The sequence below is a fragment of the Misgurnus anguillicaudatus genome, chromosome 13 (assembly GCF_027580225.2).
Source record: "Misgurnus anguillicaudatus chromosome 13, ASM2758022v2, whole genome shotgun sequence".
NCBI lineage: Eukaryota > Metazoa > Chordata > Actinopteri > Cypriniformes > Cobitidae > Misgurnus > Misgurnus anguillicaudatus.
The window spans coordinates 25777843-25790021 of NC_073349.2; the positions used below are offsets into that span (position 1 = coordinate 25777843).

Genomic DNA, 12179 nt, shown 5'->3' on the forward strand with positions numbered 1-12179 from the left:
ATCATAAACTCCTTCGAAGCGTCTGCAGCTGGCATGTATTTTGAGAAGATGCATGATGCGCATAGGTACATATTACGCAACGAACACTAGGGCTGTCACGGTTATAAAATAATTTTCACAGAAATGTATCTTTTAAAAAACTGAAAATTCTTCATAAGAAATAAACACAATCAAATATCTTCAAAATAAATAGTAATAGTAAATAAAAGTAGCCAATCCCAATAAGGTCACATTAGTACTGGACCACATGTCTTTAACAATAGCATCCTTTACTTCCCTAAATTTGGTATTGCTGTTTTGGAAATCTAGGTTTTACCTGGCAGTTCGTAGTGCTTATCAAAGTTTTGCAGCATTTCTTTAAATGCAGTTTTTTTCCACTGTATTGAATGGCTTTGCAATGCATCGCTTTACACTCTCAGTTAAAGCAACACTATGTAGTTTTTTACCTTTAAATAATATCTCTAAAATTATTTCAGTGATAGAACAACTTTTAACTGGACAAATTGTACTGTTGCTGCAACCTGAGCAGCCTCCTAGCTGCTACAAGCACACTCTGAAAGTGGCGGTGGAGGGTAGAAAACACAGCCCCGCCCCTCCCCTTGCCTGCAGAAGAGTGTCTGATACCAGGCACTGTTGCGCTTTTCAACCACATGGGGGAGCTGTAAGTCATTTTTACATGGAAACTACATAGTGTTGCTTTAAGGAGCACCATCTAATATGGTCTCATTTATACAGGCACTGCAGCTCCCCCTTGTGTTTTTTAAAGAGATGTGCAATCATTGCGGTGATCTGAAATCATTGCAATGACGACAATTAATCATTAATCATTGTGACCCCCCTAACAAACACATGACGGGCTAAATACTTGTGACGAGCTTCACATTGTGTGCCCTTAAAAGATTGTGTATAGAAACAATTCTTAAATGAAACTAAAAATCAGCAAACCAACACAATTTTTGTTCCCAAAGTTTTATTTTACCGTGTTTCTGGTAAAGGTTTGATAGTACCAAACACATCCTACAACTTAGCCATCTCAATGACATTTATATTACTGGAATAGTAAAGGAATATTACAAAGTTCAGAGAAAGGATATAAAATACATTTGTTTATAAATAGCAAAGCTTACATTATATTTTCCATTTGCCCTCGTGACGGACTTGATTGACAAAAGTGTATTGTATAAAGTTGTTTTGTGCAGCAAATGTACCCTTTAGTGTCAAGACATCAAATATATACGCACAGCACAACGAAACAAAACAACACGGGACCTCACGTAAACATTGAAGTACAGCTACGTCTGACGTGCATTCCACTGCCACCGAAACGAAAATACATACGTAAAAGACAACAGAGTCTCTGTAGGAAATCTCCCAGACGTTTCGTCTCACTCTTTTGGGAATAGTTTGTTTTGCCTTATGTTTTCACCAAGCAACCATTATTATTTGCCCTTCAACTCCCATACATCTGTGCTCGAAGAACAGTTTATAATCAGAGTAAACAGTACAAGAAGTAAATGCGAACATTATGACATCCTTTCTATAAGCCCTTAAATTTTTGGGTAAGAAAAAAGGTCAGAGAGAGATGAGATGATTGATAGACGTGATTTTGGAACACAGTGAAATAAGGAGAAGTTGAATTTGAAGAGTTTAATCAGGTTCATAGTCTTGGTTAGAGGTTTTGCAGCTGTTCCCTAGAAGATCGTAAGGTGACGGATCCAAGAACATTGTGAATCTCAGAATTTGAAGAGGTCTATGAAATGCTGGGGTGAGACAGGGGTGAGGCAGCTGTCTGGATCATTTGATGTGCATGGATGTCCCGAATCCTTTATTGGAGAGAGAGAAAAAAAGAAGGGCAATTAAATCTATAAACAAATTTTTGATGGTTTTTTTGACATGTAGAAATTTTCTTATGTATGAAAGACAATACTGTGAAGCATGTGGGATACGGGACACACTGAAGACAAGAAAAGAGAAGTTGAATACAAAATATTAATACATTCGTAGAGATACATCCACTCAAAGATAAAAGAATACAAACATGATGAAACAAGTCATTTAAGACTGCAATTGCAAGAAAGTTTGAAGGAAAAAGAGAAGTTGACAATGTAGGTAAAACAAAAGAAAAGATATAACTGATGAAATAAAACAAATGGCATGGATAGAAAGCAATACTGTTGGCACGTTGACAAAAGGTTTTCTGTGTACCTTAAAGAGCAAAGCCAGGTGTCTGTCCTTTAGGAGACAAGGGAACCAGGAGAAAAACAGGAAGGGAAAAAATGACAAAGGTTAAAGGGTCCTTAGGGTTGATATTACAGAGGAGGGCGACAGGAGTAGAAACCTAAAACTGTTGGGATTTAAACTTCTGGAAGTATAAAGAGCTATTGTATGCTAAGCTTAGCCTTTATGTTGAAAGAAAAGTACCCAAAATGAACATTTAGCCATTGCAAACCAGTATGATTTAAAGGGACAATCCACTTTCTTAAAACATGCCCATTCTCCAGCTCCCCTAGAGCTAAACACCTTTTAATTCCCACCGTTTTGGAATCCATTCAGCCGATCTCCGGGTCCGGCGGTATCACTTTTAGCATAGCTTAGCACAATCCACTGAACCCGACCAGACCACCAGCATCACACCAAAAAAACAAAGAGTTTGGATATTTTTCCAAACTCTTGGAAAATCGTTTTGGCGATTTTCTAGGCAGATACTCTCATTCTGGCAAAAAAAGTAGTAATATTACGCACTGCCCAAAATAGTCCCCTTGGTTACTTTCAATAGCAGAGGACTATTTTCAGGGACTGCCCAATATCATTGCGCCTCCTGCAGCCATGTTACGGCAGCAAAGTGCTTGATTATTACGCCTGAATGAGAGTATAGTTCCTAGTCATATCTGCCTAGAAAATCGCAACTTTTAATTTTCCGTCGATCTTAGTACACAATGTAACTACAGAAGAGTTAATTTTTAAATTGGAAAAATATCAAAACTCCTTGGTCGTTTTTGAGCGCAATGCCAATGGTCCAATCAAACTCAATGGACCACGCCAAGCCATGCCAAAAGTGACACCGCCAGACCCGGAGACCAGCCCAATGGACCCCAAAATGGCAAAAATAAAACGTTCAACTCCAGGGAAGCTGGAAAACGAGCACACCTTCAAAAAAGTGGAGCGTCTCTTAACCGACAATGAGAATAACTGAGGATCAATGCTGTCAAGCCATAAATATGCAAAAAATCAGCATTAAAACAGATCACTGTGTGAGTGTGTTTTGTTGAATCATCCTAAAATTATTTCACTAGACTATTAGCTCACTTCTGAATACATGGATTACATCACTATATAGAAAATAAAAGTCATAAACTATTTCTATGATATTTTATTCACATTAAGCATGAACTTGTGTAATACGGACAAAAGAAAGTCATAAGAGTTTGGAACAAAGATTTGGGTGAACTATTGTTTCATTCAAGATCAATGTATATACAGTACCATACCTTCCAGAAGAGGATGCTACAGTGCCTACAGAACTGCAGTGTGTCTCCATACTGTTCTTTCTGAGGGTAATATTTCTGAAGCGTAAAAAACATCAGCTTCCAGTCGACATGGCCCTTCTCTGATAGGATCAAGTGCCTGCAAAACTGAATAGACACAAATACAAAGACCTCTGTGAATGTAGATGAGAGAACTCCCACTCACTACCAGTATATGTTGGGTTCAGTTTGGTTTGTGGCTAGAAGGGATACAGCAATGACCAAATCTTGCCGGATGAGCACTGTTTTGTCCTAACCCTAAACCCAACATTTCACAAGATTTAGGCCATAGCTGTATACCATCTATCAAAACCTAAAGTTTGGGCCTTTGTTTATAGCAGTGGTTCCCAACATTTTTCACTTCAAGGCCCCCTAGTTGCCCACAACAATATTTGAAGGCTAACTAAATTTTTTCCACATAAAATTAAATAGAACTTGGAATGACTAGACAGAAGTATATTCACTACTAAAATGGCCAAAAAAAAAAAATTAGCTTGATTTAATGCTTGTTTTGTCCAAGTTTTAATAATTTTAAGTCCCTGTGGGCCCTGACTACCTGGTTGGGAAACTCTAGTTTATAGGACCTGGGTGCATGAACGACCCTGCGCTGCCCTCTTGAGGTCATATTTGGCTATTGACTCTTTGTTCTGATAATGGAATTTTGCCCTTGTTAAAGGAAGCAGCAGCGTTTGGGTTAAATGCTGTGTTTGTAATATTGTAGTAAAATATTGTTGTTTTAAATTAAATCACACCATGCACCATACATTTTTAATTTGCCATTTAAATTCACAGTAATATAGATTTTTTTTCTCTGAACGATGTGAGATCGATTAAAAAGAAATCCTGGTCTCAATCTCCTACCTGTTTCTCGGCAAAATGAAATTGGCACAATTTCTTCCACAGTTGCCGGTCCTCACTGAGCATGTGCAATGTTGGTGTGGTTTGTCCCAGGTTGATGATGTCACAGGCATCAGAAAACTTGTACAGGATGTTGTTTTGCATGTGAAGAGGGAGGTCACTGAGCGTCATCCCTTTTGAAACATTCTGCAAAGAAACACATTTGACTTTATTACTTTTAAACCATCCGCTGTTTAAAACTCTAAACTGTAGTGTCTGTTTTTCGGTGACTGGACACAGACAAACACACAAATCAATACAAAGACAATTGAGGGGCTACCTTTGGAATTTGTAAATTGTTGAGCTGCTGTTGCCAGTTTAGGATAGTTTCTAAACGGCAGACCCAAATGTTGATGTTGCCAACCAGCACAGATTTCCCAACCTCTCGCATGAGGATGCAGAGGGTGGAGCTGAGATCGTGCAGCAACGCCTTGATCAGTCGTGGGTTCTGATGATCATCCAGAACTGGCAATTAAATAAACAAACAAACAAAAAAAAAACATTAAAACAAACAATTTATCAAGCTTTTTAACATGTTAACCATGTAAAGCACACACGATATGGTTTGAAGCATTTTAATGTCACAAACCTGCTTATTTTATTCATTTCCATATTTAAAATTTGAATATCATATTTTAATTGTGAACTTTTAAAAGTCACTGTATTAACTCATTCCCTGCCAGCCTTTTTCTTTTAAAGTTGCCAGCCAGCATTTTTTGTGATCTTCACAAAAGTTTCATAAAATGCCTTCCAGGAAAATTTTCTTCTAAAAATATATAAACATACAAATACATCAAATGAAAGAACAGACCCTCTGCTTTTAAACAAACAATAAACAAACAAATCGGGAAAAAATGTTTCATCATATCTTGATATTTTCTCCATTTAAAAACTTTTATTTATGGGTATTTTTTCTTAAAAAATAAAAAATATTTGCATTCAATCAGATTCAGAATGATTATCAAAACATACATGTAGTGTAAAATTAACAAATACATTTTTGCTTCAGTTTTTTATCAATTGGGTAAGGGCGCCAGCTGGCGGATATTCGCGGTATTACAGGTTACCCTAAAAACTCATCAGGAACACGTTTTTTCAGGCAAATTTTTTCTCTTAATTGACAAGATAACTCGTCAATGGTGGGAAAAGAGTTAAAAGTTAAAGTATTCTATATTTTTGCTACATGGATAAAGCGACTACCCTTTTTTTAAATGCAGACAATTTTGCAATAATGGGGTGTACACACCAAACGCAAATTCAATGATTTGCGCGAGTATATGTACATACAAAGTCAATGCAAAGGTGCGAATAGACGCTAACTCGCCCAGGGCAATGCAAATGCCGCGAATCAGGCGCTATTCGTCTCAAACGCGTCTTCGCGCAAATTGGAAATATTCAACTCGAGCAAAAAATTTGCATGACACAAAGTTAAATCCTGCGAGTAATCTGAAGCGATAAACTTGCTGCTTCACGTTTGGTGTGTGTAAGCAGCATAAGGAACTGAGGCGTACGTACACACCAAATGCAAATTCAATGATTTGCGCGAGTAAATTACATACATAGTCAATGCAAAGACGCAAATAGATGTGAACTCGCTACTCGCACTCAAACGCGTCACAACGCGACTCAAGTGAAATATTAGCATGACACAGTGAAATCCCCCAAGTAATCTAGAGGAACGCAATGCTTCGCATTTGGTGTGTATGCAGCATAAGGCTGCAAATATCTTCGTATTATCGAAATACAGCATTACCGAAATATGCATGTCACAATAGTTTGCAATAACTAAATTATTTTAATACTTTAAAAAATAATTTCTAGTCAAAGTCAAAAAGACTGGCACACAAATGTTAGATGATCATCACTCAGAAAAGATTTTCAGTTTTGAAATAAATTGTATTGATGGTACCCATCAAAACCATTATTGCATTTCTCTTCAATATCGTGCACCCTTATAATGCTGTGTCAACACCAACAGTAACTTTGTCTTTGAGCCGCCCGTCTATTTCAATGAGGTCGTTAGGAAGTGTTCTTAATTCTGGTTGTAACAACTATAAACAAATGATTAACTGTCCTTTTGTTAAATGACGAAAGACGAATGACGTAAACTCCACTGCTTCACTCTACGCTCTCTTTGTCGCATAGCTGGACACACCCACTTCCTGTCGCCAATGGACGTCACTAAGCTTCCATTAGATTATTGTGTCGCTCTGCCATTGCTAGTCGCTGGCGAAGTGCACGCAGCATAAAGCATAAACAATCCCTCACCTTTCTTCACAATCTTCTCCAAGACATTAAAGTAGTTCTTCTGAGCAGCTCCACTCAAAGATGTCAGCTGGGACTTGGCGATCAACTGCAGAAGCTACGGATGATCACACGAAAGAAATGGACAAACAGTGAGAGAGTATTAGGAGAGGTATCAGAGAAGTGAGTCAGACGGGAACAAGCATCCACTTCCCTGGTGAGGGATGATAGGAATTATACAGCAAAACATGGAATATCTTACTTTGACCACATAGTTGAATCGACGCACGTCATGAATGGCACTGGAAAAATCCAGACGGTTAAAGGCCTCACCAAGTGTACAGTATCCATGCCTCTGAAACAACATACATGTACATTTCTATTGAAAACATACACTTTGTCCAAAATAGTCATAAAGATAAGGACCATAAGGACAAGGATCACCGATGATAGAAGAACTATGAAATATAAACAATGAAGTGAATTATTAACACATAATCATATCTATATCTCTCACCTCTCTCGTACTCTCCTTCTGAACATAAATCCATTTCTCTTGAAACAAAACTACAAGAAAAGACAAAATAATATCATATAATCCAGTTAATGGTCAACATGTAGTCCTGTTGTATCCAGCACTGCATTAAGTTAACATTTACAAACCGCGCTAGCATGTTATTTTCACAAATGTCACAAAATTGACTGCCTTTCACTGCAAAACCCTCTAAGTGCATGCAAGCTTTTTTTGGCAAAAACCTCCACTTCAAAAAAAAGACATAGTAAACAGTTGCAAATAAGACTAGAAACTTTGCAAATAATAAAAGTGAGAATGCAAAAATGAAGGGAATGAATTACAGTAGCAAATTATTATAAATAAATATGATGTAATTTTTACATTGTGATTTTGTGTTGTTGTTGAAAAAGTCCTTTTTTCTCTTCTTGGTAGCGACTTCACAAACATCTCCCACAAATACGTTCTCCTTGTTATCATTGTCCAATCTAAAAAACATAGAATATGAATGTTAATTACTGCGTCAAGTCCCAAAGTAAATTTAGGTCACCTGACGTTAGTTACACAACACACACAAAGAGCAAAGAAAGATGAGTGTGTGTAGTCATATTTAAGCAAACTAGACTATTTTAGTGCTGCCTCACGATTAGTCGTGACTAATCGTTTGCAGAATAAAAGTTTTTGTTTACATAATACAGTGAGGAAAATAAGTATTTGAACACCCTGCTATTTTGCAAGTTCTCCCACTTAGAAGTCATGTAGGGGTCTGAAATTGTCATCGTAGGTGCATGTCCACTCTGAGAGACATAATCTAAAAAAATCCAGAAATCACAATGTATGATTTTTTTAGCAATTTATTTGTATGATACAGCTGCAAATAAGTATTTGAACACCGGAGAAAATCAATGTTAATATTTTGTATAGTAGTCTTTGTTTGCAATTACAAAGGTCAAACGTTTCCTGTAGTTTTTCAACAGGTTTGCACACATTGCAGGAGGGATTTTGGCCCACTCCTCCACTCCTATTTTGATCTCATCTGACCACATGACTTTCTTCCATGACTTCATTGGCAAACTTAAGATGGGCCTGGACATGTGCTGGTTTAAGCAGGGGAACCTTCCGTGCCATGCATGATTTCAAACCATGATGTCTTAGTGTATTACCAACAGTAACCTTGGAAACGGTCGTCCCAGCTCTTTTCAGGTCATTGACCAGCTCCTCCCATGTAGTTCTGTGCTGATTTCTCACCTTTCTTGGGATCATTAAGACCCCACGAGGTGAGATCTTGCATGGAGCCCCAGTCCGAGGGAGATTGACAGTCATGTTCCATTTTCTAATGATTGCTCCAACACTGGACCTTTTTTCACCAAGCTGCTTGGCAATTTCCCCATAGCCCTTTCCAGCCTTGTGGAGGTGTACAATTAGGTCTCGTGTCTTTGGACAGCTCTTTGGTCTTGGCCATGTTAGTAGTTGGATTCTTACTGATTGTATGGGATGGACAGGTGTCTTTGTGCAGCTAACAACCTCAAACAAATGCATCTAATTTAGGATAATAAATGGAGTGGAGGTGGACATTTTAACAGGCAGACTAACAGGTCTTTGAAGGTCAGAATTCTAGCTGATAGACAGATGTTGAAATACTTATTTGCAGCTGTATCATACAAATAAATTGTTTAAAAAAATCATACATATATTTTTTTTAGATTATGTCTCTCACAGCGGACATGCACCTACGATGACAATTTCAGACCCCTCCATGATTGGTAAGTTGGAGAACTTGCAAAATAGCAGGGTGTTCAAATACTTATTTTCCTCACTGTATATGTGTGTGTAGTGTGTATAGTAATTATGTATATATAAATACACACATATACATGTATAATTTTAAGAAAAAATTATATAAATTATATATAAATATAAACATGTATATACAAATGCAAATGTTTCTTAATTATATACGTGAGTGTGTGTGGGGGGGGGGTGCGTATTTATACATAATTATTACACAGTGCACCCACATATATTATGTAAACAAAACTTTTTATTCTGCAAATGATTAGTCGCGACTATTCGTGAGGCAGCACTAGTCTATTTCCTTATAGTTATGCCCAACCCGACCTCAGGTCTGTTTTTCGTTCAGAGTATGTATATATGTAATAGTTTGAATTCATAAACTGGTTTGCTGACGTCTATTCTAGGCTACTCCAGAAAATAACCACAAAGACTGTTTTTGACACACACCAAATCTAAACACAGATACCTGACCTTCCCACACGCCACAAACACACTTCCCCTTTTGTCACTTCCTCCAGACAATGCATTCTTTTTACTAACAAAACAAAATGACCCAGGTGTTATTTATAGTAGGCTACAGCTAATGCTAAAAGACCTTGGCAGGTAAACAAAGTTTGTAGGTTTGAATCTGAGGATGAATGATCATCGGTTTTGCTCCCTTAATCTAGACACTTAACTTCTGGTTACTCCAGACTGTCCCTAACATACAAAAAATATTACATAAATGTAAAACACTGCATTTTCATAATTCAAAGCATTTCTTACTCTCCCAATTTGAGTTCATTGATGTTATCTCCCAAGCCGAAATATTCAAAGCGTTTCCATCCATCCTCAGTTTTGATCCAGCTCCAGCCCGGAGATCTCCAGTCTTGGCCCAAGAATGGCATTTTGTTACACCTGCTCCAGAGACATGAATACAGCAAACTCTTATCTTATAAATGCCAATATGACACATTCACATCATAATATGAAATATTATCATCATGATAAGATCATAAGATCTGCCAGTAACATAAAGATCAAAATATGAAACAATATCATCATGATAAGACAATAATAATATTAAATATAAAGGCTTATTTTACAATTATTATCTATCTATATTAGTATCTATATATATTCTACATCTATATATTTAGAATCTAGTATATCTATATGTCTATATTCTATTCTACTATATACAATTATAATTTATCTATAGATTTAGACAGACAGTCGAACTGACAGATAGACAAAATATACAAAGTAATGTATAAAAATGATATAATATAATATTTTGCTTGGCTGACAATCTACAGCCAATACATTTGGTCAAAAGAAAAACCTGTCAGAAAGCGCATCTGTCTATCCTCGACAAAACATCAAAGACAGCATTAATCTCAACCTCTATCGTTATTTTATACACATAAACAATATTTGCATTGCTAAACGACGTATATTTCACTTTACTTACAGCGGTTCCTTTGTTATGTTGATATTTTCTGCTTGTCTTTGAATATTGACGGAAGTAAACAGTCAGAAAAGCGGAATGTACGGCACGCCCCCCGCCCTTTGTGATTGGCCGTCGTGTTTGTATTTATTTTGTTGCTACCCGGAATTCCCAAGCTGATTGGTTCTTGAACCTGTCGATCACTATGGGATTTATTCCGAGCTCTCTGTAAAGGCAGCTTCTTACACGTGACACAGAGAGTCTGCACATGTTGTCGTGTTTTGATTTCGCGATGGGGGAAGGGTAATGGGGAAAATACATGATGGGATAAACGCGATACTAAATATCACTAGATAAACATTTACGTGACTAGATAAACATTTATATGACGTGTTTTGCGTAGGAGTAACAAATAGGTGCACTTCAAGACTCTTCAACCAGTTGTTCCCAAAGCTGTATTCACAAAATAATTCAAGCCCCAGAAAAAAACAAATTATGAAATCAGATACTTATTAAAATACTACAAAGCGAATTAAAATGCTATCTGTATATTTATATTAATACTAAATTGGCAGACCTGTCCGCTATCACTTATTGTACACCAAGAGTCAGTTCTCATCTTTATAGACTGAAAATATATATATGGACAGTTATTGCAGCCAAAGACTAACCCAAACTAAAGCAGGCTACACATCTTCACTAATAAAATTAATAAAATAGAAACCTGGGCAGCTGTCCTTATTTTAATTTCAATAATTTCCCATTTGCTTCAAGTAGTGTTATTAAGTGAATTTTTGTAAAAGCACATCCTTAAAGTCTTTACTAAAGTCTTCTAAAATGGCTTTTAAACGTTTCAGCCTTATTGGTTAGTTTTAAAGCTCAATACAACTTTTGTGTGGTATCTTTCAAAGACTCCATGAGGGCTCATCAGCAGTAATTTTTCAAATTATCAAAACAATTATCGGTAACACTTTACAATGAGGTTGCATTTGTTAATCTTTGTTAATGCAATACAATTGTTAGTTCACTGTGTATTAACAAATGTTACGTTTGATTTTAAAATGTTTTAAATGTATTAGTAAATGCTGAAATTAACACAAACTAATATTTAAAAAATGCTGTAGAGGTATTGTTCATTAGCTCATGTTATATGCATTAATAATGTTACCAAATACAACCTTATTGTAAAGTGTTACCCAATTATCAAACACAATGATTTATAAAACAACAAAAAAGTGGAAATGTTAACATACCATACAAGGAAAGGTCTTATGCAGCTGGACTTTTGATTTAAAGCCTTTCCTGATTTAACTGTAATAGTCTTTGTAATAAAACCTCCCACATTTGCTAAGGTAGAAAGTCCATAGCACAGTGCAAATTATGTAAAACTTTCCTTAACCCTCATGAGTTGTCATTTTTGGCCATATTTTATGTCTTAATCTGGCCACCACTTTCTCTGTGTTTTAGCAAATGGAATGATTTTTGGTGACAAATCTTATATTGACATATATTTTAAGAAAATGCTTCAAAAACTCAACAATATACCGTGGACAAATTTACTACCCTTTCGGGTTGTTCGTATACAAAAAAGCCACTAAATTAAACGGCTGTAAAAACTGATCAATATTTTTTCCAATTTTTTTCATAAATCTGTTAATCACCCTGATCAAAACTACCAAATGCTTACAAAATGTCCATGATTTTAACTCTTTAATTGCCAAGTTCATAAGTGGTGTCACTGATTTGATGACAAAAACACACACAATTACAGATTTTCAAT

The 12179-nt window shown here is 36.4% G+C and overlaps 1 protein-coding gene across 3 annotated transcripts; it reads right to left on the bottom strand.

The window, feature by feature from the left end:
- Window positions 1–1632: 1632 nt before the first annotated feature.
- On the bottom strand, window positions 1633–11762 carry fbxo25 (F-box protein 25). 3 transcript variants are annotated; one of them, XM_055187587.2, is made up of 11 exons: window positions 11653–11762; window positions 9736–9867; window positions 7561–7664; window positions 7183–7232; window positions 6928–7020; window positions 6690–6783; window positions 4702–4886; window positions 4386–4568; window positions 3489–3632; window positions 2206–2232; window positions 1633–1823 (listed from the first exon to the last, which is right to left on the bottom strand). In XM_055187587.2, exons 2-11 carry the CDS (start codon window positions 9855–9857, stop codon window positions 1734–1736), a joined length of 1092 nt encoding a protein of 363 aa, XP_055043562.2. In that variant the 5' UTR covers window positions 9858–9867; window positions 11653–11762; the 3' UTR covers window positions 1633–1733. The 3 variants fall into 3 exon arrangements, with proteins under 3 accessions (XP_055043562.2, XP_055043561.2, XP_055043564.2); XM_055187586.2 differs by lacking the exon at window positions 11653–11762 and adding an exon at window positions 10424–10579; XM_055187589.2 differs by lacking the exon at window positions 11653–11762 and adding an exon at window positions 10424–10536 and having other exon boundaries at window positions 9736–9870.
- Between the last annotated feature and the right edge of the window lie 417 nt (window positions 11763–12179).

Bases quoted from the DNA above. Each gene is read 5' to 3' on its own strand.
- fbxo25 (XM_055187587.2), bottom strand. From the start codon at position 9,857: ATGCCATTCTTGGGCCAAGACTGGAGATCTCCGGGCTGGAGCTGGATC. The intron at 6,784-6,927 runs GTAAGATATTCC...GATCATCCGTAG, and splicing joins GATTCAACTATGTGGTCAAA to CTTCTGCAGTTGATCGCCAA. The intron at 1,824-2,205 runs GTACACAGAAAA...TCTCCAATAAAG, and splicing joins ACCTGGCTTTGCTCTTTAAG to GATTCGGGACATCCATGCAC.